The 23,455-nt window shown below is 50.2% G+C and overlaps 1 protein-coding gene across 1 annotated transcript in view; it reads left to right on the forward strand.

Moving 5' to 3' along the window:
* The window catches only part of NSD1 (nuclear receptor binding SET domain protein 1), a 226,858-nt gene that overhangs the window by 173,430 nt on the left and 29,973 nt on the right, over positions 1-23,455 (forward strand). The window contains 4 exon segments of the mRNA XM_030212301.1: positions 13,051-13,167; positions 16,308-16,449; positions 16,945-17,051; positions 17,228-17,426. Coding sequence (XP_030068161.1) covers positions 13,051-13,167; positions 16,308-16,449; positions 16,945-17,051; positions 17,228-17,426 — 565 coding nt within the window.

Here is a 23,455-nt window from a genome sequence, read left to right on the forward strand (position 1 = left end):
TAGATGGCGAACTTAAAACTTTTGACTTATAAAGGGGGTGAATTCTCCCTATAAGAGGCATGCCTTGGGGCGGGAACTCCGTCTGATGCACCCCCCGGTGGTCTTTTTGCAGGAAACTCATCTTCGTAGGAAGAATGAGGGGCTGCTCCCTTCCAAGTTGTATCCCTTGGTGTGTTGTGCATCAGATGTGAAAGGGGCTTGGAAAAGAGGGGTGGCCATCATGGTTCATAAAGATCTCCAGGTCCAAATCCTGCACGAGAAGCGTGAGGTGGAGGGACGTTATCTTTTTGTACACGTTATGTTGGAGCAGGAGGAATGTACGCTGGCCTGTGTGTATGCCCCCAACGAGAGGCAGGAACGTTTCTTCCTGCGTCTCCAGAAGGATCTGCAGTCATTTGCCAGGGGTAGGGTGCTGGTGGCAGGAGATTTTAATGCGACCATGCAGCCTGGCCTTGACAGGTCAGCGCCTCCGACTCCAAGTGATAATAGAGTCTCTCAGGCCCTGAAGAACTTGGTGGATGGACTGGGACTTTGTGATGGGTGGAGACAGGGGAACCCGAGAGGGAGAGATTACACTTTCTATTCCCAGGTGCACTTGTCCTATTCCAGACTGGACTATATATTTGTTGAAAAGACTATGCTAAGCGGGGGAGGGGATTATTCTATTGGGCATATTTCAATTTCAGATCATGCACCTGTCTGGGCGGTTATCCCCTCCCTTCGGGAGGAGGTGCGAGATAGAAGATGGTCTCTCAATAATTGCATATTACAAGATCCAGACACTGTGGAAGGCTTTGTCCCAATTATGAAGGAATATTTTGATATCAACATAGACTCGGGCCCCTTTTTGGGTGTGGTGTGGGACGCCTTCAAAGCAGTGGCCAGGGGATATTTTATCAAGTGTGGAAGTGGCAGAACCAAGGCACACAAGGCGCGTCTGGTTCAATGTATGGAGAGACTGGGGGTACTGGAGAGTAAATACAGGGTTACAGGCTCTGTCTCGGACTACCGTAGGCTTCAGGAGGTAAGATTGGAACTGACTGAATTGCATGAAGAGAGTTTGCAGTTTGTACATGCCCGTTTAAAACAGATTTATTCCATATCATCAAGCTGATCAATCCATAGACTGGTGGGTTGTGTCCATCTACCAGCAGGTGGAGATAGAGAGCAAACTTTTGCCTCCCTATATGTGGTCATGTGCTGCCGGAAACTCCCCAGTATGTTCTCTATCTCAGCAGGTGGTGGTCACACACAGCAGCAGCTCTGGCTAGGCCTCCAAGCCTAATCCTTAGGTTTTGTTGAGGCCTGGGGTTGAGGGCTCTTTTGAGCAAGTGCAAACCTGGTGGTGCCAGGTCCCTCCTTTTCTCCCCCCTCCCGCTGGCTCCGTTTAAAAAAAAAAAAAAAAAAAAAAAATTTTAAACGTCTTTAAAGGCGTTTAATTCGACGTTTCTTTAAACGTTCATTGCAGCTACTCACTGGGACACCAGTTCGTTACAGCTCGGAGCGGCAAGCAGGTAATTTACCTTTTTATAGCGGGCAGGGGGTTCCCCGATTCTTCTCCTCGTGGCATATGGCGTCGGAGGGCGAGGGCGCAAAGGGTCGCTCCCCGGATCGCTGGAGCGCTTCTAGAGGGGATGCGGGGGTTTTACAACCTGATTCGCCCTTGATGGGTGACAGTTTAGTGACCGATGAATGTCCCGGTCGTTCCTCTGGCGTGGCGGTTTTTTCCCGCCATAAACGCCCATCCCCCGCTCCTCGCCTCCGCCATCTTGGCCGGCCACGCGGCTCGGACGGCTTCTTCGTGGGCCGCCCTTGAGGTTGGAGACATTAATGCCATGAACGCCCTTAATTTGGGCGACGGCACAAGCGGCTAAAGTTAAGCGCCGTTCTTCCCGCGCGGCTCCTTCGCGGAGTTTCGCGCCGGACGCCATTTTGGATGCGCAGCATGTCTCTCCCCCGCTATTGCGAGCGCCGGTTGAGAGTGCGTCTAGGGCTGTTGCCCAGGCTGCGGAAGTGCACAGTCTGGGGGGTTTCTCCCCCAAGTTTGTTTTGCTGCTGCATCAGGCTTTCCTCATGCAAAACGCTGCCCCTGCTCCCTCTTCTGATAAAGAGGTTGAGGTTCCCAGAGGTAAACGCCCTCGGGTTGATTTCCAGGCCTTGGAGGACTTTGTCTCCTCCGATGTAGATGAGGGCAGCGTGTCTGAGGTCTCCCAACGGTCCTTTGCGGATTCCTTGGAGGAGATAGATCCCCGCTCGGATGGAGCGGATGACCCCTCTGCAGCGCGGCTTTTTAGCCCAGAGGATTTGCCCAACCTGTTTTTACAGGCCATGGACACTTTGAAGATTTCCTCTCCGGAGGACGTCTCTCCCTCAGCCCCTGTTGGCTCTGCCATTATGCTGGGGACGAAGCGCCCGCCTAGATCCTTCCACGTGCATGATGCCATGCACACCTTAATTGCGGCTCAATGGGATGTCCCGGAAACGAGCCTTAAAGTGGCTAGGGCTATGTCCCGCCTCTATCCTTTGGCTGTGAGTGAACGTGAGGCCTATCTGTGGCCTACCGTGGATTCTTTAATCACTGCGGTGACTAAGAAAACGGCGTTGCCGGTGGAAGGTGGCACGGCCCTAAAGGACGCCCAAGTCAGAAGATTGGAGGCGGCCTTGTCGTCCTTTGAGGCAGCTGCTTTAAGTTTGCAGGCCTCAGTTTGCGGCTCCTATGTGGCCAGGGCGTGCCTGACTATGGTGCAGCGGGCTTCCCCCTCGGATCCTTCCTTGAGGGCTGATTGGCCGGCCCTGGAATCGGGCTTAGCCTATTTGGCAGACTTGCTGTATGATGTCTTGAGAGCCTCAGCTAAAGGCATGGCTCAGACAGTCTCTGCGCGGCGGTGGCTTTGGCTGAAACATTGGTCTGCTGACCACGCCTCTAAATCCCGCCTGGCTAGATTGCCTTTTAAAGGCAAGCTGCTCTTTGGGGTCGAGCTGGACAAAATCGTGTCCGATCTCGGCACGTCTAAGGGCAAGAAATTACCAGAGGTCAGGGCTCGGGCTAGTACTCGTCCCGGTACCTCCAGAGGACGGTTGTGGAAGCCCGTCGGTACCGCCCGGGCAAGTCGGGTTCCTCTGCCCCCTCTTCCTTCAAGAGGAATTTCTCCCCCAAGCAGCATTCCTTTCGCAGAGACCGCCGTCCCGGAAGTGCTCCCTCCGGTCCTCCCCCAGGGTCTCGTACCCAATGACGGGGCCTTGGTCCACGCCCCAGTGCAGATTGGAGGACGGCTGTCCTCGTTTCTGGGCGAGTGGACCACTATAACTTCAGACGCGTGGGTGCTGGAAGTCATCAGAGACGGCTACAAGCTAGAGTTCTGCCAACCCTTAAGAGACGGGTTTGTACTCTCTCCCTGCAAGTCTGCGGTCAAGCTGTGGCAGTGCAGCAGACCTTGGACAACCTGATCCGCCTGGGTGCGGTCGTTCCGGTGCCAAAAAATCAGATTGGCAAGGGACGTTACTCCATTTACTTTGTGGTTCCAAAGAAAGGAGGTTCTGTCCGGCCTATCCTCGACCTCAAAGGGGTCAATCGGGCCTGGAAAGTGAGGCACTTTCGCATGGAGACTCTCCGCTCTGTTATAGCGGCAGTGAAGGCAGGAGAGTTCTTGGCTTCCTTGGACATCAAGGAAGCGTACCTGCATATTCCCCTCTGGCCTCCTCTCCAACGCTTTCTGCGTTTTACAGTCCTGAGACGACACTTCCAGTTCAGAGCCCTCCCTTTCGGGTTGGCTACTGCTCCGCGGACCTTTTCCAAAGTAATGGGGGTCATAGCGGCCTTCCTGCTAAAGGAAGGAGTACAAGTCCATCCTTATCTGGACGACTGGTTGATCCGAGCCCCCTCTTATGCAGAGTGCGGCAAAGCTATGGACCGGGTAGTTGCTCTTGTGAGCTCCCTGGGATGGATCATCAACTGGAAGAAGAGCCAGCTGCGCCCGACTCAGTCCCTGGAGTATCTGGGAGTTCGATTCGACACCCAAGTGGGCAGAGTGTTCCTGCCAGACAATCGGATTGTCAAGCTTCAGGCTCAGGTGGACTAGTTCCTAGTAGCCTCTCCTATTCGGGCTTGGGACTACGTGCAGCTGTTGGGCTCTATGACGGCCACGATGGAAGTGGTGCCCTGGGCCAGGGCTCATATGAGACCACTACAGCTATCTCTGCTGCTGCGCTGGACTCCGATGTCGGAGGATTATGCTGTGCGCCTTCCCGTGGACCCAGCAGTGCGCAAGGCGCTGAGCTGGTGGACGCAGACAGACAAGTTGTCTGCAGGATTGCCTCTGGTGACCCCGGAGTGGATTGTCGTCACGACAGACGCCTCTTTGATGGGCTGGGGAGCCCACTGCTTGGGAAGGACAGCGCAGGGGCTCTAGTCTCCTGCAGAGGCAAGTGGTCTATCAACCTCCTGGAACTCAGAGCCATTCGGTTGGTGTTATTGGAGTTCATCCCGGTACTGGTGTTGTAGCCTGTACGGGTCCTGTCGGACAATGCCACGGCTGTGGCCTATATCAACCGCCAGGGAGGTACCAAGAGCGCCCCTCTAGCCAAGGAGGCTATGAGTCTTTGCCAGTGGGCGGAAGCGAACCTGGAGCAGCTTTCAGCGGCCCACATTGCCGGAGTCATGAATGTCAAGGCGGACTTTCTCAGTCGCCATACCTTGGAGCCCGGAGAGTGGCAACTATCTGCTCAGGCGTTCTTGGACATCACGAAGCGCTGGGGCCAGCCGAGCCTAGATCTGATGGCGTCATCGGCCAATTGCCAAGTGCCGCGCTTTTTCAGCAGAGGACGGGACCCTCGATCCCTGGGAGTAGATGCTCTTCTCCAACAGTGGCCGACACAAGAGCTCCTCTATGTGTTCCCGCCCTGGCCCATGTTGGGCAGGGTGCTAGACCGGGTGGCAAAGCATCCCGGCAGGGTAATCCTGGTGGGTCCGGATTGGCCCAGACGTCCCTGATATGCGGACTTGATCAGGCTCTCAGTCGACGATCCTCTGCGGCTGTCAGTGGAGCAGGGCCTGTTACATCAGGGTCCCGTGGTGATGGAGGATCCCTCTCCCTTTGGTCTTATGGCCTGGCTATTGAGCGGCAGCGTCTGAGGAAGAAGGGCTTCTCAGACAAGGTCATCGCCACTATGCTGAGAGCGAGGAAGCGCTCTACTTCTACTGCTTACGCCAGGGTTTGGCGTATCTTTGCAGCATGGTGTGAAGCAGGCTCACTTTCTCCCTTCACTGCTCCAATTTCTTCAGTGTTGGCGTTCCTGCAAGAAGGTCTGGAGAAAGGCCTGTCGCTCAGTTCCCTTAAAGTCCAGGTAGCGGCTCTGGCTTGCTTCAGGGGCCGCCTGAAGGGTGCTTCCCTGGCTTCACAGCCAGATGTGGTGCGCTTTCTCAAGGGAGTTAATCACCTGCGCCCTCCTCTGCACTCAGTGGTGCCTGCGTGGAATCTCAACCTGGTGCTAAGAGCATTGCAGAAGCCGCCTTTTGAACCCTTGTCGAGGGCATCTCTGAAAGACCTGACGTTGAAAGCAGTCTTTTTGGTGGCTATCACTTCAGCCAGAAGAGTTTCCGAGCTCCAGGCGCTCTCATGTCGAGAGCCTTTTCTGCAGTTCACTGAGGCAGGAGTGACTATTCGCACAGTGCCTTCCTTCCTGCCCAAGATTGTTTCTCGCTTCCATGTGAATCAGCAGCTCTGTCTCCCTTCCTTTCGTAGGGAGGACTACCCAGAGGAGTACTCTGCTCTTAAATATCTGGATGTGAGACGAGTCATCATCAGATACTTGGAAGTGACCAATGATTTCCGGAAGTCGGATCATCTGTTTGTCCTGTTTGCAGGTCCTCGTAAGGGTCTGCAGGCTGCTAAGCCTACAGTGGCAAGATGGGTCAAGGAAGTCATTGCAGCGGCTTATGTGGCCGCGGGGAAGGTGCCGCCTATCCAGCTGAAGGCTCACTCCACGAGAGCTCAGGCGGCCTCGATGGCAGAGGCCGGATCCGTCTCCTTGGAAGAGATATGCAAGGCGGCAACTTGGGCTTCGGCTCATACATTCTCCAAGCATTACCGTTTGACTGTGGCTGCACGGGCGGAGGCCCGGTTTGGAGCTTCAGTGTTGAGGTCAGGGATTTCAATGTCCCGCCCTGGGTGAGTACTGCTTCGGTACATCCCACCAGTCTATGGATTGATCAGCTTGATGATATGGAAGGTAAAATTATGTATAATCATACCTGATAATTTTCTTTCCATTAATCATAGCTGATCAATCCATAGCCCCTCCCAGATATCTGTTCTGTTTTTATTCTGGTTGCATTTCAGGTTCAAGTTTAGTCTTCAGTTATTTCAGAAAGACTTCGTGTTCAAGTTCTTTCACTTGGACTCTTCAAGAGTTGAGACGAGTTTGTGTTACAGTGAGCTGCTGCATTCCTCTCCCCTCCGTTTTACGGGGCTGGATTGAGACATAAATTCTGCCGGCACTCCCTCCCGCTTCGTGCGGCTGTAGGGCAGCTTTGTACCCCTCCCGCTTTGGCGGTGTTAGGGTCAGTCAGCTCCTCCCGCGGTTGCGGTTGCAGGATAAGCCAGATCCCCCCGCATCGGCGGGTGTGGTGTCCCTCCCCCGCTCCGCGGGGATGAGCTGGACGGATTCCCCTCCCCCACTTGTGTGGGGATGAGCTGGGTTAATTCCCCTCCCCCGTTTCGGCGGTGGTGAGCTGGGCAGAGTGTCCCTTCGTGGGTGTAATTCTCTAAGTGCTGAGTCCTGCGGATGGAGCTTTGATATCGACATACTGAGGAGTTTCCGGCAGCACATGACCACATATAGGGAGGCAAAAGTTTGCTCTCTATCTCCACCTGCTGGTAGATGGACACAACCCACCAGTCTATGGATTGATCAGCTATGATTAATGGAAAGAAAATTATCAGGTATGATTATACATAATTTTACCTTATGAAAGTACAAAGAAGCCGGGCAGGTTATTGGCTAACAAACTGCGAAAGATGAGGGCTGACCGGCAAATTTTGAAAGTGAAAGATGACAAAGGGTCCCTATTGCACTCCTCGGCCCAGATCAGGGACAGATTTGCCCAGTATTATGAATCGCTATACAGGGAGGATGCTGCTGTACAGACCGGGGACATAGATAAATATCTGATTGACAGAGGCATGCCGGTGCTCTCAGAGCAGAAAAAGAGGGAGTTGGAAGCCCCGGTGCAAGTAGATGAAGTACTTCAAGTAATCAAGTCACTGCCGAATGGCAAGGCTCCGGGTTTAGATGGGTACACAAACGAATTTTTTAAGACCTTTGGGGGGGTACTGGCACCGTACTTAGCAATGGTTATCAACTCAGTGCGGGAAGGTGACAGGTTGCCCCCCAGATGATGGAGGCTTAGGTGGCGGTAATCCCAAAACCAGGCAAGGATAAGACAGAATGTGCTTCCTATCGACCCATTTCGATACTTAACGGCAATGTTAAGATATTGGCAAAGGTACTCGCCAACCGTCTGGGGGAGGTGCTTCCCACTCTAATACATCCGGACCAAGTTGGATTTGTAGCTAAGAGGCAGGCGATGGATAATATACGTAGAACGTTGAATTTAATATACCGTGCAAAAGTAAAGGCCATTCCGATAGTGCTACTAGGATTAGATGCAGAGAAGGCATTTGACAGGGTCCACTGGGGGTATCTAGACAAAGTGTTACAGCGAGTGGGGATTGGGAATTTCTATAGGTCCTGGATCCGGGCTCTTTATTCGGCCCCACAAGCCTGTGTGAGAATTAATGGGGGAAACTCAGGGGCCTTTAGGCTGGGAAGAGGAACTAGACAGGGGTGTCCTCTGTCTCCCTTGTTGTTTGCTCTGGCAATGGAGCCATTGGCGGTGGCAATACGCGAGAACGAGGATATCTCTGGAGTACGGGTAGGGGCCCAGGAACACAAGATTGCATTATTTGCTGATGATGTTCTCCTGTATATGACAAAGCCAGTGGTATCACTTCCCAGTTTGATGAGGGAAATCGAGGGGTATTCTAGGATTTCAGGTTACAAGCTCAATGCTAGCAAATCGATTGGTATGACTGTAGGCCTTCAGCTGAGGGTGTCGGATGCTTTGAAGACATCCTTTGCTTTTAAGTGGGCAGAAAGGGAAATAAGGTATCTAGGGGTGCAAATTCCAAAACATTTGCCTGAACTGTTTGAAGTTAACTACCTGGGACTTAAAAAAGAAATATTAAGAGACTTGGACCGCTGGATGTCTACGGGACTGTCCTGGTTAGGGCGTATCGCCACAATAAAAATGAACGTATTGCCACGTTTACTGTACCTATTTCAAGTAATTCCTATGCGTATGTCCAGGGCTTTTTTGTCCGGTCTTCAAGATAGCATAAATAGGTTCATTTGGAACCAGAAAAGACCGAGGCTCCCCAGAGCACTTCTCTATAAGAGTAGAAAGAAGGGGGGCCTGGGAGTCCCTAACCTCTTTTGGTATTATTGTGCTAAGCAGACATGGGCGGCGGTGGAGTGGTTTAGAGCAGATGAGCATAAACTCTGGGTCCATTTGGAGCAATCCCTGGTTGGTTCCCGTAAGTTAGGGCATTTAATGTGGATGCCGGCACGGCATAGAGGTCAGGTAGACAAATTCCCACCTACAGTACAGGCTACATTCTATTACTGGGACCATATGTTTGGCGAGCACCAGCCCTGTACCTGTGGCCTGGCGCCAATAGCGGACAACCCTGGGTTCCCCCCAGGGGTGGGGGACACGATTTTTCACAGATGGGCTAAAAATGGACTAGACATGTGGGGACAGCTGCATCTAGGAAACAAAGTGACATCCTTTGAGAACCTGGTTGAAGACTATAGACTTAGGTCGGAGGACCATTATGCATATTTACAGGCCCTACACTACTTACAGGGACCCACTTACGTAGGATGTACGAAGATGGAAGCACATCCCCTGAAGGTTATATGTGTGGACTTTAAGACCACACATGGATTGATATCTTCTCTTTATACCCACTTGTCAGATTGCCACAAACCCTCCCTTATACATAGGAGGAGGTGGGAACAGGAGTTGAATTTCACTTTGCCAGACGAGGCCTGGGTGCAACTGGAGGGTAGCTTAATGAAATCTGCAAGATCGGTGGCTTTACAGGAGAACACATTAAAGGTTTTCTACAGGTGGTATCTCACGCCAGTAAGGCTGCACCACATGTACCCATCAGTGACGAAATCATGTTGGAGGCAGTGTGGGGGAGTGGGAAATATGGGTCATATATGGTGGTCCTGCCGTAAGGCACAAGCGTACTGGAGGGGGGTTCAGTCTAGGCTCCAAAAATGGATAGGAAGGCCTGTGCAGTGGCATCCCCTGGTCTTTGTGCTAGGAAAGCGGCCTGTGGGACTAAGGTTGAGTCAATGGTTGCTGGTGCGGGGAGCTCTGCAGGCTGCCCGGACTAACCTGGCAAGGCATTGGAAGGTCCCGAAGGTTCCCTCGCTGACAGATTGGATCACGAAAGTCAGATATATATGTGAGATGGAGAGATTGACGGCTGTGAAAAGAAGAATGTTGCCCAAATGGGAGAAAGTGTGGCTGCCTTTTCTGAATGCAAGTTCGGGATAGTAGATGTTTGGTCTGAGACAGGGGGAGGGGAGGTGGGGTTTTGTTGGGGGGAGTTTAGGAGGGAAGGGAGGGGAGGGTAATAAAAAAACAATTGTATAAAAACATGAAGTACATATTGTGGTTATGGTGGGACCAATGACACTATAGGTACCCTTTGAAATTATTCACACTGGTGTTTGGCTCACTTGGATTATGATGTTATGAGCTGTGTTAACAATGTTCTGTATTATGTTCTTAATGCTCAATAAAGACTTCTATAAATTAAAAAAAAAAGGGTACAGTTGAGATGGAGAGATTACTCAGAGAATGTAATTACTACTTTACTGTAGGCAGAGAAAAAAAAGTCTCTGTGGCGTATGCTAGAGTTTGGAGGGTCTTTGAGGCTTGGTTTTCAGTGAGGACTGCCTCTCTTATTTGAGCTTTGGTGGTGCAGATTCTTTCCTTTTTGCAGGAGGGATACAAGAAAGGTTTAGCAGTAGGTTCTTTGAAGGTGCAGGTAGCAGCCTTGGCATGCTGTAGGGATCACATGGAGAAGGTGCCTTTAGCCTCTTACCTGGATGTGGTTCGTTTTCTAAAAGGGGTCACACATTTTTAGACTCCAGTGCTGCTCTCTTGCCTGTAGTGCAACTTCAGTTTAGTCTCCAATTTTTAGGTCTGACACTCTGAACCATTGAAAAAGGCAACCTTTAAGGACCTTACATTGAAGATGGTATTTCTAGTGGCTGTTACCCTGGTAAGGTGGACTTTGGAGCCAAAGGCATTCTGAAGAGATCCTTTTCTGCATTTTATTGAAGCCAGTGTGTCAGTCTGTAAAGTCCCTTCTTACAGAAAAGGTTTTTGGTCTTCTGTTTTCTAGATATGCTGCAGGCTTTATTGCAGTACTGGGAAGTGGGTGAGGGCTTTTGAAGGTCAGGCGGACTGTTGGGCAATAAAAAGAGTGCAGTAGCATCAAAGGCCACCGTTACACATTGTATTATGGAAGTGATTTTTTTGGCATATATCCTCAAAGCCAAATAACAAAGTAGGGATTAGACAATGGTCATCCAAGAAAGAAGAGTTCCAAAGGAAAGTGGCAATCTCAAAATTTATTGGAAAAAAGTTCAGATAAGGGACTGGACGCAGAACTGTGTTTCGGCGGATGACCGCCTGCTTCAGGAGTCGTATAATCAGACACTTGAGCATGACAGAGCCTTCTTATATCAAAGTCACAGAATACTGCCGACATAGCAAACCAAGCAAAAAAGCTAACGAGGTAATTCAGTTACTGAGATTATATTGGCATCTTGCTAAGCCAGCATGGGAATATACCCTCAAGGGCCATCTGCTTTAAGGTGTCCCATTTTTTCAGTCGAGAGGAATTCAGCACAGAGGACCTTGGATACCTTGTTTCAGCTGTAGCCATGGGACAACCTTCACTGTGTGTTCTCTCCATGGCCAGTATTGGTCTGAATCTTATGAATAGTAATGCATTTGATATACCACCTTTCTGTGGTACAATGAAAGTTGTTTATATATATTATATACAGGTATTTCCTCTCTCCTTAGTTGGCTCATAATCTGAAATTTTCATCCCATCTGGATCTGATTTTTAGTAACTCCAGGTTGGACAAGAAGGCCTTGGTATGCAGCCCTGGTTCGTCTCCAGGTAGATCAAGTCTTAGTCTCCCTCAGCCCAGGGGCTGTTATTCTCATGGAAACTCTATCTCCTTTGGTCTTACAGCTTGCCTCTTGAAAGCTCAAGATTAAGATTTAAAGGTTACTTGGAGGAAGTCATTACCACCCTACTGCAGGGTAGAAAGCGATCTACTTCATTAGCATATACAAGTATATGGAGAACTTTTAGAGACTGGTGTTCATTCAGAAAGATTGCTTTTTTGCCTTTTCATTTTTCCATGTTCTGACCTTTCTTCAGGATGGTCTTAAGAAGGGTTTATTTCTTGGTTTATGAAGGGCTTGCAGCTTTAGCTGGTGTTTGGAAAACTCTTTGGTTACCTATCCTGTTATGGTTTACTTTTTGAAAGGAGTCAACTGTTTATGTCCTCCGTGCACTATGTGCTGAATGGAATCTTAATCTAGCTCTCAGATTGTTACAGTAAAAAACATTTGAGCCTCTGAAAAAAATTATCATCAAAGACCTCACTTTATAAACAATATTTTTGATGGCCACTTCTTCAGCTAGAAGAGTTTCTGAGCTTCAGGCTGTTTCCTTTAGGGATCTATTTCTCCGCTTTATGGAAGCAGGTGTTTCTATATGCATGGTTCCCTCTTTTCTCCCAAAACTGGTTTCTTCGATTCATTTGAATCAGTCTATAATCCTTCCTTCCCTTGAAGGGAAGATTGTGGCACTTTGGTTCCTGGAGATTGTTGTAGAGTTTTAATAAGATATTTAGAAGTGACTATGATTTCCATAGGTCTGACAGATTGTTTATCCTTTTTGGATATTCTAAAACAAGTAAAGCAACCTCTAAAGCTACGATCGCTCGCTGGCTGAAAAAAATTATTTCTTCAGCATATCTTCTTGTGAGCAAACAGCCACCTTTGGTGCTGAAAGTGCATTTCACTATAGTGTGGCAACTTCTTGGGCAGAACTCAGTGCAATTTCTCCAGTAGATAATTGTAGGGCAGCAACACTACTACTCTGTTCATACTTTTTCCAAGCATTACAGATTGGATGTTGTGCCAAAGGAGGAAGCCTCCTTCGGAGCTTCAGTAATTGAAGCAGGCGTTTGACTCCCTCCCATTTTGAGGACTGCGTTGTTACATCCTGCAAGTTCTGGAATGGCTTGGTGAGGACACAGGAAGGATAAATTAGGTCTGACCTTCTAATTTTCTTTCCTTTAGTCCTACCAGACCAGTCCAAATTCCTGCTGTGATTCAGCATACATGAATTTTCCATTTGTCTTTTTCTACAGTTGGTTTTCTGTGCTCACAGTTCAAGTTCTTCTTGTTAGTCAATTTCTACAGAGTTTCCTGCTGTTGATTACTTGGTTTATCAAAGACTTAAGAAAGAAGAAAAGTTTTGTAATCTCTAAAGCCTTGAAGGTTTCTGCTGCTTTGGTAACAAAATACTGGAGCTGCACAAGGTCCTTATAGGGCACATAACAATATTTATTTCTCTGTCTACCTGCTGGTCAATGGACAATGACACCTGTGAGTTCTGGACTGGTCTGGTGGGACTAAAGGAAAGAAAATTAGCAGGTAAGACCTAATTTTTCCTTTTCCACAAGTGAATTAGTAATCATATGTAACTTAAATTATATTATTGCCAAAGATGCAAGTGTATGTGCAATTATTGCTTGAAGTAGACACCAGCTGTATGTCAAATTAATGATTCATTTTGTGCTTGAGAAGAGAATTTTTGAATTATGTGCCCTTTCTCCAATATAAAGCATTGTATAGTGTATCCTTTTGCGCTGCAGGGTGAGTTTGTGAATGAATACGTGGGAGAGTTAATAGATGAGGAAGAGTGTCGGGCCAGAATTCGGCATGCCCAAGAAAATGATATCACCAATTTCTACATGCTAACTTTGGATAAGGTAAACCCGCTATACTTGGCCCTTCTTAGCAAGCAGAATACATGCTGATTTTTCATTTGTCTAAGTATAGCATAATAAAGCTGAATTACTTTGTTATGAAAGGTTAATTTATTGACCTGAATTGTTGGTCTTTTATTAACTGTAACTAATATTTTTAGGGAACATTTTATGCATGAAATACAGAGTAATCTAATGAGCTAGCAGTCAGATGACTACAGATGAGAACTCAACTGCAGTAAAGTGGCCCATTATTTATTTGGTGAAAACCTTTTGAACTGCATTGAATTGAAGGGAATACAAAGTGCAAGTTGCATCTTCTACTTCAGTTTTCAACTCTCCTGAAACACAGTAGTGATTAAACCCATGACACAACACAGCTGCTTTTTGCTTTGCTATTCAATTTTCTCCTGCTCCTTTGGGCTTCCGGTTCTGTTGGAACCAGCTTTTATTTGGCTATTGCAGCTACCCAGGGATTTTCTATTTTTATAACCTCCACCCCATCCAACTTCCCTCAATACATCAGGTGTCCTTGTGCAAAGGCTATATGTACGATGCTCTTTCCAGAAGCTGGTACAGGCATGCCCTTGGACCAGCCACTAGGTCCTCATGATCAAAAGCCCCGCGCTGTTCCAAACAGCGCTCTAAAAATAGCGCTGGAACAGCGCTGGGCTTTACCGCACGGATGATCAAAAATAATGCATGCAAATTTAAGCAGCACAATTATCTTTGATTATCATGTAAAAGTGCGGGCGAATTGTGCCGAGCATGTGCTCAGCACAATCCTCCCGCACTTGTTTGATAGGTCTGGGCTGTCAAAAGCCCAAACCTGTCAAACACCCTGCCCCGAGGCCCAAACAACGGGGGCTGGAGGTCCGGTGGGTCTCCAGCCCCCCCAAACCCCCAGAAAATGTCAAGTGGCCGCCACTGGCCAAACCCTCTCCCACCCAGCGATGGGGGGGGGGGGGGGGGGGGCTGGAGGTCTGGTGGACCTCCAGCCCACCCCAACTCCCCCCCAGCTTTGTCCTTCCAATCCCTGGTGGTCCGTGAGAATAAATAGAAGTAGTACTAATAGTAGTAGTGACTACCCCCTACCTTTAGTTGGAGGAGGGGACACAGCCTGCCTCCCTCCTCTTCGTCGATGCCGCTGCAAAATGGCGGTGCCCTGTCCTGCCCATTGCATCCTGGGATGCGCTGGGCGGGGCTACAGACCATGTAAGGGAATCGCTCCCTTACATGGTCTGTAGCCCCGCCCAGCGCATCCCAGGATGCAAATGGCAGGACACGGCGCAGCTATTTTGCGGCGGCGGCAACTGGAAGAGGAGGGAGGCAGGCTGCGTCCCTCCTCCAACTAAAGGTAGGGGGGCCGGGAGGGGGGTTGTCACTACTACTATTAGTACTACTTCTACTTATCCTCATGGACCACCAGGGATTGGAAGGACAATGCTGGGGGGGGGGGGGAGTTGGGGTGGGCTGGAGGTCCACCGGCCCTCCAGCCCCCCCCACCCCCCCCCCCAATCACTGGGTGGGTTTGGCTGGCGGCAGCCACTTGACATTTTCTGGGGGTTGGGGGGGCTGGAGACCCACCGGATCTCCAGCCCTCCCTGAATATGGGGGGGGGGGGTGAGATCGTCGGGGGGAACGGAGGTCCACCGGACCTCCAGTGCCCTGTTCACGTTTGCTTTGGGGGGGGCGAACGGGGGCCTGCCAGCATGCAACTGCATGCTGGACAGGGCTCACCATTCCTCCCCAATGATTGGCAAACCCTAACGCCAGCTTGGAGCTGGCGTTGAGTTTGCCGCGGCCAGCAACCCAATCTTTGGCGCGCTGGACGCTGATCATTGGGGATGAATACGTTAAGCGCTGATTAGCATGCATTTGCAGGCTACTTGCGCTAAGAGCCCTGTTTAGCATGCTACTTGCGCTACGAGCCCTCGAGTGCGTTGTTTCACGCACTTAAAGACTCTGATCATGGGTTGGCAGCAAACTACAGTGCTAGTATGGCGTTAACAGCCTCTAGTGCCGGAGTTTGCTTTTGATCATGAGGGCCTAGGTATTGCTTTTTAGCCCTTGTCAGTCCCACTTGTCAGATGCTGGGCTTCAGATTGATCCCAGGTTTCCTGCCTGGCAACATGCAGCTCTAGAGCCATGAACCACTGGTCCAGCTCACATTTGTGCTAGTGAGCAAGTGTTCATTAAAAAAAAAAAAAAAAAGAGAACCTGGAAGTAGCTGTGAGCAATTAGTTAGTTCATCACTCTGCTTAGTTTTAGGTGGGGTATAAAACTGAAAAAAAAAATAAAAACATGCCAGAATATTTTGTTTGTTTTAAAACTAATTTTTATAGCTCATTTTTGTAGGAGAGTTTTTACAAGCAAGATAATCAAACCAGTATTTGATTACCTTGCTCGTAAACACTTCCAAATAAAACCAATGTTTTCTGAAATCCAGAAGACTTTGGATTTTTTCTCTTATTGTATTTGGTTTTTCACCAGATCCCACTACATCTCCCACCACTCTTTCTCTCCTTCTGCCAAAGCCCAGCTCCTTGATCACAGCCAGACTTAATCCTCACCTGACTTTCCCAACAGTCTTCACCATCCAGGCTCCATCCCTTTCCTCTCCAAGCTGGCTGCCCCTAGTTTGTGGATGCTTGCTGAAGGTGCAGTTCTGGAACAACTGCTTTGTTGTTTTCTAGCATTATGTGACTTTCTCAGTGAGTCTGAACCATGTGGTGCCTGAATTTCTGCACTATGTCATTGGGTGACCCTCAGAGAGCCTGAACCACACAGTGCCACAACTCCTGCATCACTGAAAATTTTGCAAGAATGGCATTCAAGTTTGGGCACTGAACTTTTCAAATTCACTGAGAGCTGAGGAGTGTCAGAACAGCACTAATTGCATGCCTCCAGAAAAGGTTTGGGGGAGAGCCACACTTAGTTTTGATTGGGGCATCACTAGCTTCCGGGCCTTACAGTGGAGAACAGTGGGTTTGAGAGGCTTGTGCGCATATAAGTATAAATACCAGCTACCTCCTGGCCCTTTGTACAGTCCTCACAGAGATTTAGCTACTCAATATTATCTTAACATGATCCAGTAAGGAACATTGGCAGCTCATGTTTGCGTGGATTCCCTTTGGTCTTAGGATCGGATCATTGATGCAGGCCCGAAAGGAAATTACGCTCGTTTTATGAATCACTGCTGCCAACCAAACTGTGAGACGCAGAAATGGTCTGTGAATGGGGATACTCGTGTTGGCCTCTTTGCATTGTGTGACATCAAGGCTGGTAAGGTGCAGTGCATAGATGTACCTGGAGTATATATCAAGCTTTCCTTTATATACCTAAACAAGGCTGTGGGGAAGGGTTGTAAATGTCAGATGATAGAGGTTGTATATTGTTCTAGCAAGCAACTGATGCAAAATGTTGGCTTTTATTGTGCTTTGTAGAATTATGTTGGTTAACTTGGGCCTGATCTTTGCTGCGTTTTGAAAATCTCAAAGCAAATCAGTTTCTGGAAGCATGTGTACTTTGTAATATAGGTCTGTAAGCCGCAATGATCAAGAAGCATGCTAGAGAACACCCATGGGTAGAGAGGCTGGGAGACAATGTCTTGCCAGGTATTTGTGACCTGGATTGGCCACTGTTGGAAACAGGATGCTGGGCTTCATGTACCTTTTCTCTGTCCCAGTGTAGTTATGTACTTACGTGTTCTGCATTTTGGGGTTTTTGCTCTAGTTGCTATTGATAGCAAGTTGTTTTTTTAATCTCTTTCCCTTCTAGGCACTGAACTGACCTTCAACTACAACCTGGAATGTTTAGGGAATGGAAAGACTGTTTGTAAGTGTGGCGCACCGAACTGCAGTGGTTTTCTAGGCGTACGCCCCAAGGTAGGAACCTTTCAGGCTGTCTTGCTGCTTGTGTTTCCGTGTGTGTGTGCATCGCATTGGATTTATCTGGCTCTGGTGAGGGGTTCTTGTTTTTATCCTGTGTGCTCCTCTAGACATATCTGGTAGTGGAAAAATGAGATTTAAAGGTGATGAGTTGTGACAATGTTTTTTTACAGAGCCAGCCCTGTTCAACTGAGGACAAGAGCAAGAAAAAGAAAGTGATTGTGAAGCGCAAGTCAGCAATAGAGGCAGTAAAAGAGCGAGAAGATGAGTGTTTCAGTTGTGGAGATGGGGGACAGCTTGTTTCCTGTAAGAAACCAGGCTGCCCTAAGGTGTACCATGCAGACTGCTTGAAACTAACAAGAAGACCTGCAGGTTAGTAATGGAATTAGTGAGGAGAGACTGATAGCCTGAGTTCTTAGCACTGGTGTCAGGGAAGTGAATTCTTGGGCAATAGGTTACCTGCTGTGAGGGGCGAGACACTATCTATATTATCCACAAGCCATAGAATGGGATGCAGTTCTGCAGAGCCTTTCTGCAACTCTGACATCAATGAATAGCAGATAATAACTTGGTGCTATTGGATTAAAGTGGAACATTTATTACATAGCTTCCATATCATCATGCTGATCAATCCCTAGACTGGTGGGTTGTGTCCATCTACCAGCAGGTGGAGATAGAGAGCAATCCTTTTGCCTCCCTATATGTGGTCATGTGCTGCCGGAAACTCCTCAGTATGTTCTCTATCTCAGCAGGTGGTGGTCACACACAGCAGCAGCTCTGGCTAGGTCTCCAAGCCTAATTTTTAGGTTTTGTTGAGTACCTGGGGTTGAGGGCTCTTCTTGAGCAAGTGCAAACCTGGTGGCGCCAGGTCCCTCCTTTTCTCCCCCCTCCCGCTGGCTCCGTTAAAAAAAAAAAAAAAAAAATTTTGGACGTCCTTAAAGGCGTTTATTTCGACGTTTATTTAAACGTTTATTGCAGCTACTCACTGGGACACCAGGTCGTTACAGCTCGGAGCGAGAAGCAGGTAATTTTTACCTTTTTATAGCGGGCAGGGGGTTCCCCGATCGATCTCCACGTGGCCTATGGCGTCGGAGGGCGAGGGCGCAAAGAATCGCTCCCCGGACCGCGTGTGCGCTTCTAGCGGGGATGCGGGGGTCTTAAAGTCTGATTCGCCCTTGTTGGGTGTCAGTTCGGAGGCCGGTCAGTGTCCCGGGTCTTCCTCCGGTGCGGCGGTTTTTCCCGCCATAAACGCCCATCTCCCGCTGCTCGCCTCCGCCATCTTGGCCGGCCACTCTGCTCGGACGGCTTCTTCTTGGGCCGCCCTTGAGCTGGGAGACGTTAATGCCATGGCCGCCCTTGATTTGGGCGACGGCAAAAAAGCGGCTAAAGTTAAGCGCCGTTCTTCCCGCACGGCTCCTTCACGGAGTATCGCGCCGGACGCCATCTTGGATGTGCAGCATGTTTCTCCCCCGCTCTTGCGAGCGCCGGTTGAGGGTGCGTCTAGGGCTGTGGCCCAGGCTGCTGAAGTGCACAGTCTGGGGGGTTTCTCCCCCGAGTTTATTTTGCTGCTGCATCAGGCCTTCCTTATGCAAAACGCTGCCCCTTCTCCCTTGTCCGATAAAGGGGTTGAGGCCCCCGGAGGTAAACGCCCTCGGGTGGATTCCCAGGCCTTAGGGGACTCTGTTTCCTCTGATGTAGATGAGGGCAGCGTATCTGAGTTTTCCCAACGGTCCTTTGGGGGATTCCTTGGAGGAGACGGATTCCCGCTCGGATGGAGCAGATGACCCCTCTGCAGCGCGGATCTTTCGCTCAGAGGATTTGCCCAACCTGTTAGTGCAGGCCATGAGCATTTTGAAGATTTTCTCTCCACAGGACGTCTCTCCCTCAGCCCCTGTTGGCTCCGCCATTATGCTGGGGACGAAGCGCCCGCCTAGAACCTTCCACGTGCATGATGCCATGCACACCTTAATTTCGGCTCAATGGGATGTCCCGGAAGCGAGCCTCAAAGTGGCTAGGGCTATGTCCCGCCTCTATCCTTTGCCTGAAAGTGAACAGGAGGCCTTTCTTTGGCCTACCGTGGATTCTTTAATCACTGCGGTGACTAAGAAAACGGCGTTGCCGGTGGAAGGTGGCACGGCCCTAAAGGACGCCCAAGACAGAAGATTGGAGGCGGCCTTAAGGTCGTCCTTCGAGGCGGCTGCCTTAATTTTGCAGGCCTCAGTTTGCGGCTCCTATGTGGCCAGGGCGTGCCTCACGATTGTGCAGCGGGCTTCCCCCTCGGATCCTTCCTTGAGGGCTGATTGGCCGGCCCTGGAATCGGGCTTGGCTTATTTGGCAGACTTACTGTATGATGTCTTGAGAGCCTCGGCTAAAGGTATGGCTCAGACAGTCTCTGCGCGGCGGTGGCTTTGGCTGAAACATTGGTCTGCTGACCACGCCTCTAAGTCCCGCCTGGCTAAGTTGCCTTTTAAAGGCAAGCTGCTCTTTGGGGTCGAGCTGGACAAAATTGTGACCGATCTCGGCACGTCTAAGGGCAAGAGGTTACCAGAGGTCAGGGCTCGGGCCAGTGCTCGCCCCGGTATCTCCAGAGGACGGTTTCAGGAAGCCCGTCGGTACCGCCCGGGCAAGTCGGGCTCCTCTGCCCCCTCTTCCTTCAAGAGGAATTTCTCCCCCAAGCAGCATTCCTTTTGCAGAGACCGCCGTCCCGGAGGTGCGCCCTCCGGTCCTCCCCCAGGGTCTCGTACCCAATGACGGGGTCCTGGTCCATGGCCCAGTGCAGATTGGAGGACGCCTGTCCTCGTTTCTGGGCGAGTGGACCAGGGTAACTTCAGACGCTTGGGTGCTGGAAGTCATCAGAGACGGATACAAGCTAGAGTTCTGCCGACCCTTAAGAGACGGGTTTGTACTCTCTCCCTGCAAGTCTCCGGTCAAAGCTGTGGCAGTGCAGCAGACCTTGGACAATCTGATCCGCCTGGGTGCGGTCGTTCCGGTGCCAGAAAATCAGCTTGGCAAGGGACGTTACTCCATTTACTTTGTGGTACCAAAGAAAGGAGGTTCTGTACAGCCTATCCTCGACCTCAAAGGGGTCAATCAGGCCTTGAAAGTTCGGCACTTTCGCATGGAGACTCTCCGCTCTGTTATAGCGGCAGTGAAGGCAGGGGAGTTCCTGGCATCCTTGGACATCAAGGAAGCGTACTTGCATATTCCCATCTGGCCTCCTCATCAACGCTTTCTGCGTTTTGCAGTCCTGGGCCGACACTTCCAGGGCAGAGCCCTCCCGTTCGGGTTGGCTACTGCTTCGCGGACCTTCTCCAAAGTAATGGTGGTCATCGCGGCCTTCCTGCGAAAGGAAGGAGTACAAGTCCATCCTTATCTGGACGACTGGTTGATCCGAGCCCCCTCTTATGCAGAGTGCGGCAAAGCTGTGGACCGGGTGATTGCTCTTTTGAGCTCCCTGGGGTGGATCATCAACTGAGAGAAAAGCCAGCTGCGCCCGACTCAGTCCCTGGAGTATCTGGGAGTTCGATTCGACACCCAAGTGGGCAGAGTGTTCCTGCCGGACAATCGGATTGTCAAACTTCAGGCTCAGGTGGACCAGTTCCTAGTAGCCTCTCCGCTTCGGGCTTGGGACTATGTGCAGCTGTTGGGCTCTATGACGGCCACGATGGAAGTAGTGCCCTGGGCCAGGGCTCATATGAGACCACTACAACACTCTCTGCTGCAGCGCTGGACTCCGGTGTCGGAGGATTATGCTGTGCGCCTTCCCTTGGACCCAGCAGTGCGCAAGGTGCTGAGCTGGTGGCTGAAGACAGACAAGTTGTCTGCAGGGATGCCTCTTGTGACCCCGGAGTGGATTGTCGTCACGACGGACGCCTCTTTGACGGGCTGGGGAGCCCACTGCTTGGGAAGGACAGCGCAGGGGCTCTGGTCTCCTGCAGAGGCAAAGTGGCCTATCAACCCCCTGGAACTCAGAGCCATTCGGTTGGCGCTTTTGGAGTTCCTCCCGGTACTGGCGTTGAAGCCAGTACGGGTCCTGTCGGACAATGCCACGGCTGTGGCCTATGTCAACCGCCAGGGAGGTACCAAGAGCGCCCCTCTAGCCAAGGAAGCCATGAATCTATGCCAGTGGGCGGAAGCGAACCTGGAACAGCTGTCAGCTGCCCACATTGCCGGAGTCATGAATGTCAAGGCGGACTTTCTCAGTCGCCATACCTTGGATCCCGGAGAGTGGCAGTTATCGGCTCAGGCGTTCTTGGACATCACGAAGCGCTGGGGCCAGCCGAGCCTAGATCTGATGGCGTCATCGGCCAATTGCCAAGTGCCGCGCTTTTTCGGCAGAGGACGGGACCCTCGATCTCTGGGAGTAGATGCTCTTCTCCAACAGTGGCCGACACAAGAGCTTCTCTATGTGTTCCCGCCCTGGCCCATGTTGGGCAGGGTACTAGACCGGGTGGCAAAGCATCCGGGCCGGATAATCCTGGTGGGTCCGGACTGGCCCAGACGTCCCTGGTATGCGGACTTGATCAGGCTCTCAGTGGACGACCCTCTGCGGCTGCCAGTGGAGCAGGGCCTGTTGCATCAGGGTCCCGTGGTGATGGAGGATCCCTCCCCCTTTGGTCTTACGGCCTGGCTATTGAGCGGCAGCGTCTGAGGAAGAAGGGCTTCTCAGACAAGGTCATCGCCACTATGCTGAGAGCGAGGAAGCGCTCTACTTCTACTGCTTACACCAGGGTTTGGCGTACCTTTGCAGCGTGGTGTGAAGCAGGCTCACTTTCTCCCTTCACTGCTCCAATTTCTTCAGTGCTGGCGTTCCTGCAAGAAGGTCTGGAGAAAGGCCTGTCGCTCAGTTCCCTTAACGGCTTTTCTGGAAAATTCATTACCTGAAATTCATATCCGTTCAACTTTGCTAGTTTCTCTGGTCTTTGAGCAAGACCTAAATTCAATTATGAAACTGTATTTTAAAAATGCTCAAAAAACTTTTTTGGGATCTCGCTTGTGGATCTACCCAGACGTCACTAGATTTACCCAGGAAAAAAGAAGAGAGTTTCTGCTATTGAGAGACGAAGTTAAAGCTTTGGGAGCTAGCTTTTTGGTAGCCTATCCATGTAAGTGTCTAATCAAATACTTGGATAATAAGTACATTTTCTATGAACCTGAACAATTGAAAAGCTTTGTTGGATCAAAGAAGATTGTCAAATGACCTCTTGGATTAAGGGAAATAATGAAGTATTGACTACCTGTGGGGCGGTCTAGGTCCTATTGCCTAAATAAGAAAAATAATTTGTTTTTGTTCTCCTCAAGTTCTTTAACTCCCCCCTAAGTGTTGGTGGTCTAAGATAGGAAAATATTGTTTCTATGGATATGAGAAATATTATTGTAATTTCTTCTGATTAATATTTCAATTCCGAGTTTTCTTTAACAAGTGTATCTTGTAATTATGTGAAATTATAAATAAATAAATAAAAAAGTCCAGGTAGCAGCTCTGGCTTGCTTCAGGGGCCACCTGAAGGGTGCTTCCCTGGCTTCGCAGCCAGATGTGGTACGTTTTCTCAAGGGAGTTAATCACCTGCGCCCTCCTCTGCACTCAGTGGTGCCTGCGTGGAATCTCAACCTGGTGCTAAGAGCCTTGCAGAAGCCGCCTTTTGAACCCTTGTCGAGGGCATCTCTGAAAGACCTGACGTTGAAAGCAGTCTTTTTGGTGGCTATCACTTCAGCCAGAAGAGTTTCCGAGCTCCAGGCACTCTCATGTCGAGAGCCTTTTCTGCAGTTCACTGAGGCAGGAGTGACTATTCGCACAGTGCCTTCCTTCCTGCCCAAGATTGTTTCTCGCTTCCATGTGAATCAGCAGCTCTGTCTCCCTTCCTTTCGTAGGGAGGACTACCCAGAGGAATACTCTGCTCTCAAATATCTGGATGTGAGACGAGTCATCATCAGATACTTGGAAGTAACCAATGATTTCCGGAAATCGGATCATCTGTTTGTCCTGTTTGCAGGTCCTCGTAAGGGTCTGCAGGCTGCTAAGCCTACAGTGGCAAGATGGGTCAAGGAAGCCATTGCAGCGGCTTATGTGGCCGCGGGGAAGGTGCCGCCTATCCAGCTGAAGGCTCACTCCACTAGAGCTCAGGCGGCCTCGATGGCAGAGGCCGGGTCCGTCTCCTTGGAAGAGATTTGCAAGGCGGCAACTTGGGCATCGGCCCATACCTTCTCCAGGCATTACCGCTTGACTGTGGCTGCTCGGGCGGTAGGCCCGGTTTGGAGCTTCAGTGTTGCGGTCAGGGATTTCAATGTCCCGCCCTGGGTGAGTACTGCTTCGGTACATCCCACCAGTCTATGGATTGATCAGCATGATGATATGGAAGGTAAAATTATGTATCATACCTGATAATTTTCTTTCCATTAAT

The sequence above is a fragment of the Microcaecilia unicolor genome, chromosome 8 (genome assembly GCF_901765095.1).
Source record: "Microcaecilia unicolor chromosome 8, aMicUni1.1, whole genome shotgun sequence".
In the NCBI taxonomy this organism is placed as follows: domain Eukaryota; kingdom Metazoa; phylum Chordata; class Amphibia; order Gymnophiona; family Siphonopidae; genus Microcaecilia; species Microcaecilia unicolor.